This window comes from Pongo pygmaeus, chromosome 12 (assembly GCF_028885625.2).
Source record: "Pongo pygmaeus isolate AG05252 chromosome 12, NHGRI_mPonPyg2-v2.0_pri, whole genome shotgun sequence".
Taxonomy (NCBI): domain Eukaryota; kingdom Metazoa; phylum Chordata; class Mammalia; order Primates; family Hominidae; genus Pongo; species Pongo pygmaeus.
In genome coordinates this window covers 72,031,377-72,047,498 of record NC_072385.2, presented here as the reverse complement: position 1 = coordinate 72,047,498, position 16,122 = coordinate 72,031,377, and the positions used below count along the sequence as shown (strand labels likewise).

The 16,122-nt window shown below is 41.4% G+C and overlaps 1 protein-coding gene across 3 annotated transcripts in view; it reads right to left on the bottom strand.

The window, feature by feature from the left end:
- XPO1 (exportin 1) overlaps positions 1–14,716 on the bottom strand; it is a 60,488-nt gene extending 45,772 nt beyond the window's left edge. The window contains exons 1-3 of one of the 3 annotated variants that reach the window (XM_054474137.2): positions 13,565–14,716; positions 9,771–9,902; positions 2,466–2,567 (exon numbers count right to left, since the gene is read on the bottom strand). In XM_054474137.2, coding sequence (XP_054330112.1) covers positions 2,466–2,567; positions 9,771–9,896 — 228 coding nt within the window. In that variant the 5' untranslated portion in view covers positions 9,897–9,902; positions 13,565–14,716. Of the gene's footprint in view, positions 1–1,315; positions 1,380–2,465; positions 2,571–9,770; positions 9,903–12,196; positions 12,639–13,564 lie in introns of those variants that run through there. The other 2 variants (XM_063648686.1, XM_054474138.2) reach the window with 2 other exon arrangements.
- Between the last annotated feature and the right edge of the window lie 1,406 nt (positions 14,717–16,122).

Genomic DNA, 16,122 nt, shown 5'->3' with positions numbered 1-16,122 from the left:
TGTTTCATAATCAGCAGTAAATAGTGATGCTTTCTAACCTGTTCACTTTTAAAAACATATCTATTTATTATGTCTAGGTCTGAGAAATACGTAAAAAAGAGAGTTGTCCAAATGCCTGAGGTTCGTAATTAGCTTTTAAAAACATGCTACCCTAAGCATTTTCTTTAATTTTATAGGCACAAAATCAGATTGTCAAGACTCAGTAAGTCAAAGCAATGCACTGCTTACAATGTATCCTCTTGCCAAAAATCAATTAAAAAGCCTTTAAAACACTAAGAAACAAAACCCACCATAAATATAGTTAGAAATAAAAATCTTAAAGATAACTTCATCTTATTTAACCAAACTTTTTGTTTACATTTTTAATGAAAAGACACTGTCCTTTCTTTTTTATTTACTTCTTCCTATTTGATACTGTTACCTAAAATTACTATTTACTAACCTGTAGTTATTTTCTACAACTGTATAAAGGCAGCATAAGCTTGATGAAGATACAATTCATATTTCATCTTTCTGCCAAGGGGGTTGAAGCAGGGAGCCCAATAAAAGCTTTGCCCAGGTTAGGTCAGAGGAATACATCTGTAACCATAATATCCTAAAATCCAATCTCTCCCAGACATAAAGACTTTGCCTATGAAACTAAAACAAAGAAAATTTACATTCCTTTGAAAAAATGTTATTTGGGGCCAGGCAAAGTGGCCCTCGCCTGTAATCCCAACATTTTGGGGAGGCCAAGGCGGGAGGGCCAGGAGTTCAAGATCAGCCTGAGCAACACAGGGAGACCCCACTTCTATAAAAAAATTGGTAAGTTAGCGAGGCATGGTAACATGCACCTGTAGCCCTAGCTACTCAGAAAGTTGAGGCAGAAATGTCACTTAAGCCCAGGAGTTTGAGGTTACAGTGAGCTATAATCACACCACTGCACTCCAGCCTGGGCAACAGAGGTCCTGTCTCTTCAAAGAATTTTTTCTTTCTTTTTTTTTTTTTTAGTATTTTTGCTCAAAAATCTCAAGTGACAGTCAAATCTGAAAGCCAATGATAAATCACTACAATCCAAACATTCTAAAGAATTATACTTTTGCCTTACATCTCCAAACTTGAGAAATCCACTGCTGAGTTATGAAGATGAGGGACAGATAACAGCAAAGACTAAATGAAAAAATAAATGCATGAAATGATCCCTATGGTAGAAATTTCTACTGAGCCCTTAGAAATACTTATTTTATGCATTGAATTCCCCTTTCCCCTCCCACCGCCCATGAAACAAAAACAATTGATGAACAGAATTCAGTTAAAGGGAATCAAAAGGGTAGACCTTGTGGAGGCCTGCCGTCAAAGCCTAGCTGTGTCAGTTGCACAGGAAGACACCCCTTTTCTTCCTATTACAAGCAATCAACATAATGGAACATTATGATTAATATCAGGTAGTGTTAACATCTTTAAAGAAAAAAAAATGATTGCATAAAAGCCAAATGTCATAGTGCATAAATTTAGCACCAAATCATTTGTAATTTATGTAAATTGAAGAATTCTTTACCTGTTGCTTTCTTTCTGTTCCTCTAATCATCTCATTTTTCACAAGACAAATTTGAGTTTTTAAAAATACTGTTGATAAATCAACTTAAACATTAGTAATGTCTGTCAGTATAAAAAGCAAAATTTACCAGGCAAGCAAACAGGCAAACACTGTTATGTTACTTAAGGTTAGCACTTTGAGGAAGTTCTGGACTGTATTTTTGACCTAAAATTTACAAGATGTCAAAACTAATTAATATTTTAAAACTGCTAATTAACAAAGTCTGGTTTCAGAAACAGATGTGAATATGGCTATCTTCTGTTTTAACACAATGTATATCAAGTGGAAACCTTTCGTGTATTAAACAGAATGCCATGGTATTTATTACTTTAAGGCAGTTTAAAGAGAAGCGTGAATCATCAAGCCTAAAACAGACAAAACACATTTTGATCAACCCTTCTGTTCAAACTTAAAAAAGGACCAGAGTTATAACATTTTCCATTGTAAATAAAAACTGAGTGCTGTCCCATTAGAAGCCCAATGCCATGGAGTAGGGTTTTAAGCTGTCCACACAACTTGGTGTCAGAGGTGCCTGGCCTGTATTATATTGATTACTTGCCCAAAATAATTCCTTAATGTTATGTTTCATCTCTGAATAACATTCAGAATTTATGCTACTTAGACCTGTATACATATTCTAAAAAGAAAAAAACAAAATCAGACAACCAAAAAAGCCACCTTGCATACTAGTCCCATAACAAAACTTCATTCATAATTCTTAGGACTATTTGCAAGAATTAATTATATGCTTAAGACTAAATTTTGAAACAAATTAACAATATAAAATGATTTGAAATAACAAATGCTAATACTAAAAATGAGATACCTTCCTCAAAGTTTATGACTGGAAGAAAAGAAATAACAGATTTTAAAACCACCACTTGCTTACTTTCGTATTCATATTCTGAGAAAATTCCAAAATTGTGTCGACTCTTGTCCAAGCATCAGGATGCTCCTTTAAATGTGTCAGTACTTCTTGAGCCATTCTTTGCTAAAATATTATAAAAAAAAAAACAAAACTTAAGCTAATGTGTTCTTTTGAATCATTCATTAAAATGAAAACTACTGAGCAAGGCACAAATTCTAATTGGACAGAGATTCTATTATCGATGTTCAGAAATATTCAAAAATTAGACCTTACAGAAACAGAAATAAAATTATATAAATATGACTCCTAATCTTTTTTTTTTTTTTTTTTTGAGACAGTCTTGGCTTTATCACCCAGGCTGGACTGCAGTGGTGCAATCTCAGCACACTGCAACCTCTGCCTCCTGGGTTCAAGCAATTCTCCTGCCTCAGCCTCCTGAGTAGCTGGGATTACAGGCAGGTGCCACCACAGCCGGCTAATGTTTGTATTTTTAGTAGAGATGGGGTTTCACCATGTTGGCCAGGCTGGTCTTGAATTCCTGACCTCAGGTGATCCACCTGCCTTGGCCTCCCAAAGTGCTGCGATTATAGGAGTGAGCCACCATGCCCAGCCAACTCCTAATCTTTAAAGGTGCAAATATTTTACTTATTTGAAACAGTAACATTTTGGGGAGTAAATATGGTTTATTTTTTAGTCTCAAAACTGAACTGCATTTCAACCAAAGATCTATTCTGAAGCAAATGAGTTCTCAGCACTTAAATTAACCAAAAACAATATAAAAATTCTTATCTAGGCCAGCTGAAGTGTTTCATGCCTGTAATCCCAATACTTTGGGAGACTGAGGCAGGAGGATCACTTGAGGCCAGGAGTTCAAGACCAGCTGGCCAGTCTAGGTGACAGGCAATGTAACAAGGCCATGACTCTCCAAAAAAAAAAAAAAGCTGCGCATGGTGGCTTGCACCTATAGTCCTAACTACTCAGAAGACTGAGATGGGAGGATCACTTGAGCCCTGGAAATCAAGGTTGCACTGAGCTATGATGGTGCCACTGCACTTAGCCTGGGTGACAGAGCAGAGACCCTGTCTCTAGAAAAACAAAAAAAAAGCACATCTACTTAGATAAGTTATGTAATGTAGCAGGACACTCTGCTTTACAAGAGTTACCAAGATCTCTCTAAATACAAAAATACATTTCATGGAAAGACTGCTGAAAACTAGGTCTAAGTAAAACCAGAAATCCCAAATACTTACATACCCTTTGGGCTCTTTAAAAAGGGCTCCTAACATTTATTGTAACCATCCTTTCTCCATTCTGAAATTTCACGAATTTCATATATAAAATCTTTGTTTTGGAAACTATTTCCGTTTTTATTTTCATATTTTTAACATGCAACCCAGAAATACTAATCTATGTAGTCATCATCTTGTGCTTATATCAGATTTTTTTTTAACATAAAATAACTAAAGTTTATGGAAGTCATCTTTGTGCCTTTCCCTAGTGCCATTTCCTTCCTTTGTTCCTTTTTTCTCTTTTTTTTTTTTTAAGTTGGAGTCTTGCTCTGTCACCCAGGCTGGAGGGCAATGGCAGGATCTCGACTCACTGCAACCTCCACCTCCCGGGTTCAAGCAATTCTCCTGCCTCAGCCTCCCAAGTAGCTGGGACTACAGGCACCTGCCACCACGCCTGGCTAATTTTTGTATTTTCAGTAGAGACGGGGTTTCACCGTATTGGCCAGGCTGGTCTTGAACTCCTGACCTCGTGACCCCCCGCCTCAGCCTCCCCAAAGTGCTGGGATTACACCTTTGTTCCTTCTTTAAAAAGTAATGGCTTTCATGAACTTAGTGTGTCTTTTCCTGTCCACATTTTCATGGCATGTGTGTAAATTTCATGAATAGGGTTGTATGGCTACCAAATCTTATGTTAATAGTATACTTAAAAATCTTTTAGGCTGGGCACGATGGCTCACGCCTGTAATCCCGGCACTTTGGGAGGCCGAGGTGGGCAGATCACAAGGTCAGGAGTTCAAGACCAGCCCGACCAATATGGCGAAACCCCATCTCTATTAAAAATACAAAAATTAGCTGGGAATGATGGCGTGCGCCTATAGTCCCAGCTACTCAGGAGGCTGAGGCAGGAGAATCGCTTGAATCCGGGAGCAGAGGTTGCAGTGAGCCAAGATTGCCCATCAATCAGGAAGATTGCCCCAGTGCACTCCAACCTGGGTGACTGGGTGAGACTCCCTCTCAAAAAAAAAAAAAATCTTTCCTGCAATTAGTTTTTTCCATTTGACAGTTTTTAAGATCCAGCCATGTCGACATTTTTTTATACATATATATACATATATAGTTTTTTCATTTCAATAAGTTTTTGATACAACATTAATATTTTTACCAACAGCTTTTAATTCTATTGACAAAAAGCAATGGCTTAATCTTTTTCACTTTTGTATCTTTAAAGGTTGTTTTATAACTCAATTGGATCCTTCCTATTTCTTTTACCTATTTCTATTAAAAGTTGTAAGCAAAAAGTTTGGACCAGGTGTGGTGGCTCATGTCTGTAATCCCAGGAGTTCAAGACCAGCCTGGGCAACAAAGAAAAATTAATAATGAGCCAGATGTGGTGGGACACGCACTTATGGTCCCAGCTACTCAGGAGGCTGAGGTGGGAAGATTGAGCCTGGGAAGTCAAGGCTGCAGTGAGCTGTGATCATGCCATTGTGCTCCAGCCTGTGTGACAGAGCAAGAAAAAAGTTTGATGACTTTAAAATCTGTCAGTTACCTTTCTCTTATACTTTACTTTATCATGGGTTTAATTCTATGGTTATAAACAATAAAGCATCAAAAACAGGGTAGGAAGCACTCTTACAACCATTTCTGACAAAGATACCTTATAATCTTTAGCTTGGCTTTTATTCTAGTCTTTTTAAAACAATCGTATGCTTGGCTGGGCACCGTGGCTCACGCCTGTAATCCCAACAGTTTGGGAGGCCAAGGTGGGCGGATCACGAGGTCAGAAGTTCAAGACCAGCCTGGCCAACATGGTGAAACCCCGTCTCTACTAAAAATTCAAAAATTAGCTGGGCATGGTGGGGCGTGCCTGTAATCCCAGTTACTCAGGAGGCTGAGGCAGGAGAATTGCTTGAACCAGGACCCGGAAGGCAGAGGTTGCAGTGATTTGAGATCACACCACTGCACTCCAGCCTGGGCTACAGAGGGAGACTTTGTCCCATTACAAAAAAAAAAAAAAAAGAAAGAAAGAAATCATATGCTTATCCTGGCTTTGATGCTTTATTTTAATCACGATCTCTTCCTCAGGTAGTAAATACAATACCACATTCATGACTATCCCATACATCAATCAGCAAAACACACTGCTACACACTCAATAACTTATATGGTTGTTCTCTACCCAGAAACCCACCAGAACCACTGTGGCTGCCTGAAAAGATCAGACGCCTGCTTCCATTGTGAGTCTGTGGTTAGAAGAGTTAATGTGTATACTTTAAAATACAATCATACACATTTTTATTTGATTTCATTAAAGGACTGATGGGCATAATGTGTCATACGAGAAATGACAGAAGGCAGAAAGAATAATGATGTGAGTTATCTAGTGCCAAAGCACATTTTAGCAGTGTTTTGGTCTTCTCCCTGAGAATATCTAGCTAGATAACCTTATCTAACTAGAGGAAAAGTTGTATCAAAGATCCTCACACAGTAAAAGTTACTTGGTCAAGTTATTTTGTCAGATGCTTTGAAGTGATAAGCATTCTACACAGAATCAAATACTTCCCAAACTATCACCACTCACATCAATCTCTACATAAATAATATTCTTTCCTGTTAGTTGTAATTTTACTCTCTGATGTTACTTCTAGTATTTGCATTCTAATGTATTCTAATCCCACCATTCTTACATAATGTTCTTTATAAACTTAAAACCCCAGCAGGGGTTTAAAAAAAAAGACACAAAAGCAAACTAGAGAGAGAGAAAACCTAGCATCTCCCTTGTGCTACTAACTGAATGGTGAAAGCATTTTAGTTGCTAAGCAATAGAGTTCAAGATGTTTAACAGAACACAACATTGGAGAAAACATCCAACTCTTCCCGCATCTTTTTTCTAGCTGTCTACTTGGCTAAAAATAGAAAAATGCTTAAAACAGAGGGAAGAGGGTAGTCCTAATGTTACACTGCTAAATATCCTACTATACTAACCATGTATGCAGAAGTTCTGTCTACAGATTAAAAGTCACCCTTGTAAATAATTTCTTCCCCTCCCCCAAGTTACACATTCCTTTAAAAAAAAAAAAAAAACTACCTACAGCTTTTTTTCCCAGTTGACTTTAAAAGCTTAATTAGTATAATAAACTTTTCTTGTCATTATTAGTGCATATTTTATGAGTAGCAAAAAATTTTTTTTAATTTTAAGCAATGAGTATTACATATGCTAAATCATTTTCATTATACTGCTAAACATACCCTTTAAACTGAGTGCCTTCTACCTATCAAGGCACTGTAATAGGTGCTTTTAAACCTCCTAATTAACCCTCCAATCTCTTGTAGGGCAGGTCATATTTGTACATGGGACTTAAGCAATGACTAGACAGAGCTTCCAAGAATCAAATTAAGACATCTAACACTAAAAATCATATTTTCCACTACAGCAGCTCGCTAGTACTACTACTCCTTTTCCTTTGAAATAAGACCCCCAAGGAGGTGGTAAACAAAAAGTAGACTGAACTAACGACATGAGACTTTTGGAGACCAAAAGGACTCCTTAACCAGCTTTAAGCTCTAAATCTTGTTTCTTCATTTATAATACAATATAAGTTTGCTAGTTATTTTTACGCAACTGATTTTGTCACATGATCTATTAACTACTGCAGACAAAATCCTTTTACTTTGGGAAAGTTAACCTATTGTCCTTATAAACAAAAAAACTTAGAAACACTTCTTAAATCTACTTTTTATTAACAAGTCAATTTTAAAACAAACCATTAAATTTCTTAATACTATGAAACATTATTAAAAGCAGTATTACTGTAATATATTCTCAGTTACAAAAATGGCCACTAATTCTCTTACAAGCCATGAAGAACACTGCTCTATGTTGGTTTATTTATCATACCTTTAGATGTAGTGAACTAGCTTAGTGCGAAGATTAAACAGTATTAGTAGCTGAATCTATGCGGTAAAAATTAAATGCTCTTTTTCCCAATGGCTACAGACCTGTGCTTCCAATATTACATTCAAAGTTGAACCCAACCTTACTTTCATAGCTTCCTCCAAAAGCAGCTGCTTTCTATGCAGCCATGCTAGAAGAAATGAAGCTTAAAGCTTCATGTTGAATGTATAGCATGAGTAACAACTAAATGACAGGGATAATAAATACGGATGGTTAATTCTTTCAAGAATGCTTTAGGAGATAATGTACTGATCAAAATGCCCTAAAAGTATAAACCTGGACTAACAAGCTTACAGAATCACTGCAGAGTAATTTTTTCTACTTTTAGCGCTTCCATGGCCCTTTTTCAAGTTTCTACTATAGTAAAAGCAGTACTGCTGCATTTCATAAGGGAATGGAAACATTTATACATGATGCTTTTTGGACTACCTATAAAAGATAGTACTACATCCACCTTATATGTTTTCAAAAAGTGTAATGGCACTCAGTTTCTTTTCTTTTTTTTTTTTTTTTTTTTGAGACGGAGTCCCACGCTGTTGCCCAGGCTGGAGTGCAGTGGCGCGATCTCGGCTCACTGCAAGCTCCGCCTCCCGAGTTCACGCCATTCTCCTGCCTCAGCCTCCAGAGTAGCTGGGACTACAGGCGCCCCACACCACAATTCTTTGTATTTTTAGTAGAGACGGAGTTTCACCGTGTTATCCAGGACGGTCTCGATCTCCTGACCTCGTCATCCGCCCGCCTCGGCCTCTCAAAGTGCTGGGATTACAGGCCGCGCCCGGCCGGCACTCAGTTTCTTAATTATGCAAATACAAATATCTTGACAATATAAGTAACCTCACATCTACTAGCTGAACATGTATCTAACCAGAAATCTACTGTTCTGGCAACAAAACCACCTTCAAAGATTTCTGGCCAGGCACGGTGGCTCACGCCTGTAATCTCCACACTTTGGGAGGCCAAGGCAGGCGGATCACGAGGTCAGGAGATGGAGACCATCCTGGCCAATATGATGAAACCCATCTCTACTAAAATACAAAAAATTAGCTGGGCATGGTGGCGCGCCTGTAGTCCCAGCTACTCGGGAGGCTGAGGCAGGAGAATTGCTTGAAAACCTGGGAGGCAGAGGTTGCAGTGAGCCAAGATTGTGCCACTGCACTCAAGCCTGGTGACAGAGCAAGACTCCATCTCAAAAAAAAAAAAAAAAAAAGATTTCTGACCCAACTGCAGAACTTTTTACTCATTCAAAAACATGTTTGGGCCAGCACGCGGTGGCTCATGCCTGTAATTCCAGCACTTTGGGAGGCCGAGTCGGATGGATCACCTGAGGTCAGGAGTTCCAAGACCAGCCTGGCCAACACGGTGAAACCCCGTCTCTACTAAAAACACAAAAATTAGCCAGGCATGGTGGCGTGTGCCTGTAATCCCAACTACCAGGGAGGTTGAGGCAAGACAATCGCTTGAACCCAGGAGGCAGGGGTTGCAGTGAGCTGAGATCGCTCCACTGCACTCCTGCCTGGGCCACAGAGTGAGACTGTCTCAAAAAAAGTTTGGCCCCACAGGTAAAAAAATCAAGTTTTTTTTCTTGTGACACATACAATTTAAAATTTTACACACATTTCTGTTTCACCTTTTAGTTGGGTTCAAAAAAACCAAAAACCTTAAACTGATCAAAACTTGGTTTATGTTTAAGATAATTCCCTACATTAACAGTACCACTTTGAAAAGTGCACAAAATTCAACTAACATAAAAATACTTGGTATTCCTGTTTTTATTTAAGCAAACATATCTGTGAAGTACTTCTGTAAATGTTTTAAAAGTAGAAGAATCATATTAGCTCCAGACATATTAAGTATATATAAAAGTACAGAGAACCTTTAATACCTACAAAGTATTTAATAACATTTGGCTCTTAAGGACAAAACAAGTATAAGAATAATATTCCAAAACAACCCATTCTAACCATGTCAAACATTATGCAATTTCTTTCTCCAAACCAATTCTCATTATGGTTAATACAGAATTCCAAATTAATGCAAACTATGGAATATCTTTTTTAAAGGTGATAATTTAAAATTTTGTTCTAAACCCAACAACTCTGTTACACTGTCATAATGTTATAAAGTTCTGGTTGGCTACTTTACCTGGGCTCCTTCTCCATGGTATAAGCAATTCACCACATTATCTAATAAGTTGATATCCAGTTTTTGGCTGAAATCAAGCAGCTGACGAGCTGCATGGTCTGCTAACATTGTCATAATTGCTGGCATAGATTACTGAAAATAAAGAAAAAAAATTGAAGCTGCCTATCAAGTTTTGGTATTTATCAACAACTTCCTACAAGTTATTTTACTTCAACCATGTTATTACAAATATTTTAATGAATACTTTAGAGACTTTAATTACAAAAAACTGAGATAGTAAAAGCAAGTAACAAAAGCTGACATTACTTAGCTATTTGATAATTACATAAATTATTATGGTCCATTCAACTTTTCTAGTGTTTAGTTTATACACCAGAAAGACTTTCCTATTCTACTAGCATTTATAAAGTATGCTAACTTATTATTTAAATGCATCCACTATTAGGATTTTATGGTCCTAAAACGTGATACAGTTCAGTATCTGGATGTCAAAACTTTTTAAGCAAGTAGGATTAAGTTCAAGTGAATGTGATTTTCTTTTCTTCCCAAGTAGGGTCTTCTGAATAACTCAGTAAAAGCTCACTTCACATTATCTTAACTTTATGAAAATAATGCTATAAAGACAGAATGGGCTGCGCGTGGTGGCTCACACCTGTAATCCCAGCACTTTGGGAGGCCCAGGTGGGCGAATCACTTGAGGTCAGGAGTTCCAGACCAGCCTGGCCAACATGGCAAAACCCCGTCTGTACTAAAAATAGAAAAATCAGCCAGGCATGGAGGCGGGCGCCTGTAATCCCAGCTACTTGGGAAGCTGAGGCAGGAGAACTGCTTGAACCCAGGAGACGGAGGATGCAGTGAGCCGAGATGCGCCACCGCACTCCAGCCTGGGCAAGAGAATGAGACTCTATCTCAAAAACAAACAAAGACAGCATGATGTTAAAAATTAAAATGTGGATATACAGTAATTCCTATCGTCTACAGCAATGGTGAGCAGGAACCACAAGTCTAACATATCTTGGTATAAATGCCCTTAGCCTCTACAGAAATAACTTAGTTTCTACACTCAAACCATTCAAATTGTTTCAACCCTCAATGAATTGGGGGATTGAAATTACATCTACAAACATATTTACTGAATATATGATCTAGGAAAAAAAAACTTTACAGGCAATATGCCTAACAAGATTTCTTAAATTCCAGGTATTCATTGGCAAGGTAAAAGCCGTAAAAGCTTGCCCATTCCCAAATAAAAAAGAATTCTAACAGAAAAATGAGCTACTTCGCCTAAATATGTATTGGTTAAAACCTACTAGTTCATATGCAATGCTATCCTTTTAAGAGGATTCTACTCTAAGATGCTGGCACACATCCACTTTTTTGTTGCCCAGAATTATAAAATATATCTTTCTTCTGCTTTTCTTCAAAGCCAATGCCACTCAAACCTAACTGGTTAATTCAGTAGTCCTTAACCTTTTTTGGGGTCTAAGATGCCTGAGACTGAGGAACCAATAGCTCTAACCCAGTTTTTAAAAACTCACGATTTTGTATGCAATTATAGAGGATTCAGGACATCCTGAAAGCCATCCATGGCACCCCCAGTTTAGTGTATTTAGAACTAACAAGGTCAGATCTCCACTTCTTCCCATTTTAGAAACTTTCGTGGACCAGAAAATGAGTAGCTAATTTCTTTATATTATATTTAGACAAACTAGCTTGGCAGGGCGGAAAAAAAGGCGTTAATTCCTGGCTATAACAGCTTAAAAATGTCCATAACAATAATGGCAGCAATTTCCATTTTAATGCAAATGTCTTATTTAAATATAACGTCTGTTACAACAGATTATAACTCCAAAAGATGAGTCACCTATGATTGATATGATGTAAAAATAATGTAAAACTCAAGAAATTAGGAGTTCAAGAATTGGTCCATTATTGACAAAACTGATGAGACTTCAAAATGTTTTGTAGTAGGCATTAAACAAACGTTTTTAAACAGCAGAATACTTGTTACACACCAAAAAAACCTTAAGATCTAAATACTGAGAGGAAATATATATTCCACAAATGAATGTGTAAACTCTCCTCCACCTTCAAGTACCATAAAATTTAAAAGATCAGAGCAATCTTAATTATTTGAGGCTTAAAAGCAATGTCCACAAAGCACCAAGATCTATGTATCAAAAGTTTTCAAATACTTCGGTTAAATATTGAACAAACTTTTCATCTATTTACTCCTACCATAGTTGAATGCCAAAACAAAAAAGGATTAAGAAAATGACTCTTACAAGTTTCACTTTCAAATACACTGTTCTTATAGAATTCTCCGAACTAGACTGATGTGAAAAACGAGATTTAGAATAGAAGGATTTAAATACAGTAGTTTGCCATCCTTAGAACTAGCAGCGGGTATCTTCGAAATGACCTACCTATTCCTGAACTGTACGTAGTACAGAAATGGCGGCTTTGTGGTCAATGCCAAGCACATTTAGTCCCCCAAATCAAACCGCTTCCAAAACATTCTTTCCACTAACAGCAGCGTCCCACACTTAAGATATACAATCAGACAGCAAACAAGCCATAGTGAGAGAGGTGTAACCACGAACGCTCATTCCCGTTGGGCTCTTCAATCCTAAAATCCACTCACTGGATAACATACACTAGGGATTATCCAGCTTAATGGATAATGTGACTCTACAAGTGACCCCCAATGCCAGTTCCTATCCAAAACCCAGAAAATCATAACCGTTGCTTAATAACTTCACACTAGGTGAAAAACAAGTCGCTACAAGGCAAAAGACTGCTCCTTAGGTTGTGTGGGCAATCGCCTGCTTCATTCAGGAGAAACACACCTCACTAGGGCCCGCCCTCCCCCTCCCGCTTCCCACCCGAACCGATTTGCAGCCCTTCTAACTATAGCACACAGGAGCACGCACTCACCCCGCCCATACTCGGAGGAGGCATTTAGACCAGGCGCCTTAAGTTCACCGCCCCTTTCTCTATGCAGCATGGCCTCGGCGTGATCACAGGAGGTCCGGGCTGAGCCAGTACTGAATGCTTCCTCTACTACACCACTTCCTCCCACCCAACCCAAACTCACAGACATCGGAATGAAGGAGAATCAGGGCATCCTCCACTGTACAAGGCCAACAGTAAATGGTTTAACCAACTTATCACACTCAAACCCCTGAAAAGGAACTACAAGACGGAATCCCATGTGCAGGCCCCTGAAAAATTGATCTTTCCTACTTCACATGCCACTCTGCAAAAAACCGGAGAGCTTTCGAGTTTCCTTGCTGGAGGAACAGGCAGTCGGCAGCCCCTCCCTCCCCCATCCCAAGCTCTCCACCAAGGGGGCCACGTGATGCAGGCGGACGTTTCAATGCTGCTGCACTAAATATTTCTGGAAACTTCCACTCCTAATAATTTACAGAAATGTTCCTGAAACCACCCCAACTTCTCCCCAGCCCCACGGGCTGGGGAAGCCCTTCCACCCCGCGCGGGGCCCCGCTTCACTACCACGCTCCTCGCCTTCCTCCACCGCCACCCGCACACGCGAATGACCCAGCAAGCGCTCCCCTCCCGAGGCCGCCTCCCCGCCTCCATCCCCCAGCGGCAAAAGCGGCTCCATTCAATCGCAGGCTCCGCTGTGGGCCCGCCGCGCCCCCGGCCCGCCCGCCGCCTCCCGGGCTCGCTTCCCGCGGCAGCCGCCGCCGCCGCGCCCCACGCCGGCCTCCTCCCGCCCGCCCGGCCGCGCCGCCGCCCGACCCTCGGCCCCGAAGACACAGTCGACTTACCCAGAGATTGAACCAACTGCTCCTTCCTTCCTTGTCGGGGGATTAGGGCGAGGGAAGGTGGGGAGGGGGGAGAGGGGACGAATCAAGGTGGGTTTCACAGTTTTCCCACCTCAAAAAAGGAAATTAAAAAAACGGACAGGAAAAGGGCAAAAAGAGCTCAATAATATTTACTATTTCAGGGACGCTTCCCCCCAACACACACACACACACACACACACACCCGCCCCCCCCAAAAAAGGGGAATTAATCTGGGGAATAAATGCTCCCGCCCGGCTTGAGAGTGAGGGAAGGGGGAGGGAGCGGGGTCAAGTCCCAAAGATTCAGCCCCAGGGGGACCCTCCAGCCACAGGCAGCAGCAGAAGCGGCAGGAGTAGAGGGTGTAGAGTCCACACGGCCAGGGGGACGCTCTGCTGCCAGTTGCAGTCCGACTACCCCCTACCAAAACACGGCTCCCTCTCTCACGCGGCTCCGGCGCTGGGCCCCCCCCAGGCTCGCCTAAACTTTCCCCCCTTCTCTTGTTCCTCAGCGACTGGTGGTTCCCCCCTCCCCCTCTGGGTGGTTGCACGGACTGCAGCAGCAAAGACTGGAACAGGCACCGCCGCCGGGGCTGTAGCTACTGTTGCTCTTGCTGATGCTGTAGCTCCCGCTGCTCCTGCCGCGGCCGCTGCAGCCGCTTCTCCCCCTCCTCCTAGTGCCTCAAACTCGGAACCGGTTGAAACCGGTTCAGACTGGGAGATTCCATCTCGGTTGAGTTTTCAGCCCATGGCGCCGCGGAGCGTTTGGAACCTGGGCCTCCGCCCCCAGCCCGCCCTCCTATTGGTCAGTTCCAGCTACAGCCGCGCCATGAGTCTATCTGTCATTGGCCCGAGCGCCAGTCAATCCCACCTCAAGGCTCCACACGAGCCCGCCGCTTCGGCCCCCGCCTCTTTTCAGCAGCGATTTGCCCGCAGAGTGGGGGAGGGGAAGTGGGGAGGGTCGAAAGGCAAGAGGAGAGGGGTGGAGGAGGAGGAGGTGGGACGAAGAGCAGGGATGAGTAGAAAAGAGAGCGAAGGAAAGCCGCGTGGAGGATTCGTTCGAACGAGCTGTCAATCAAGCGCAGCCCGCCCTCGAGCTCTCGACTTCCCTTCCCCCTGCGGCCCTCCCCCTCCCGGTGCCTAGTTCGCAGGCCCGGCCTTTCCCGCCCGCTCATTGGCTGGGCGCCTTCGGTGACGGAGAGGGTGGGGCGCAGCTCGTGAGCTGGTGGCGGCGCGAGTTTGATCGGGGCGCGCGGCAGCGTTCGCTCTGCATCCCCCGGACTCGGCCGGCCCGCCCCCACCGGCTCCCGCCAACCTGCGGGGGCCTGAGCCCGCGGGAATCAGGATCCGCCCTTCGGATGGGGGCTGCGTTCGGACAAGGGAGGGCACACCCAGTTGTTTTGAACTCTGGGAGGGGTGGAGAAAGGAGGGAAAAGAACGCTTCCGAGGCCAATTTTAGGCCCCAGACCTCTCTAATCCATTTTAGAGGCCTGGTTTTGGGGCCAGGTAGCTGAGAGAGAGGTTGGGGTGAGGCGCAGGGCGTGCATTCTTGGCGCCTCGTGATCGTCTCAGAGTCTCGGAAAAGATATCGAAAAACTTCTTGGGAAAGTCTCCTTAAAATTTCAACTCTGTCTCTCCAGGCTGGAATTTGGCTGCTTCAACAAGCAACCTTTCCTGAAAACCAAAACATTGTAATCCCAAGTGATTGGTTTGACAGCGCATGTTTTGGCTGGGTGAGCTTGCATGCCAACTGCGTCCCACCTGGTGCCCTTGATCTGCAACACTCAGATTTTCCTTTAACCCTAGCTGCACTTCACGTACTAAATCATCATCAAATAGTATTTTCTGTGAAAGTCACATGCACGTTGCCTTTCACTTGGTTGCCTCTCGTTTGTTCCCAAGCGTCCTCCGAATCAGATTTACAGATTGTTCTTTGCTTAAGAGCAAATAGCCCACCAAAATTTACTAGGCCCTTTGTGCCACCAAGAGGTGGATAAATGACTTATTGAATTAATACAATTTTTTTAGCAAATGTTCATCCACGATGGACTATGGCTAACCTCAAAGCACCACTTATTCTAACTCCCCCTCCAATAAAGAAAAACCCAACAACTCAATGTTTAGATGTACCAGAATGATTTTGGATGATTTACAGACCTAAGTTTTTATTCATTACATAAATGAATAATATCAAGCCATTTTATATACATATATACATACATATATGAGGTACTATGTGTGATATATGATGTACAGTGGGCCCTCTGTATCCTGGGTTCCCCATCCTCAGTTTCAACTAGCCCTGGGTGGAAAATATTTAAAAAAAAAAAAAAACAATAAAAATAATACAAAATAAAACGCAATGCAGTATATTTACATAGCATTTACATTGTATAATAAGGCATTATAAGCAATGTAGAGATGATTTAAAGTTTACATCGTATAAGGTATTATAAGCAATCTAGAGATGAAAGTGTAATGGGAAGTTTACAAATACAGTATATGCAAATACAGTAAATCCTCACTTAACATGGTCATGGAGAG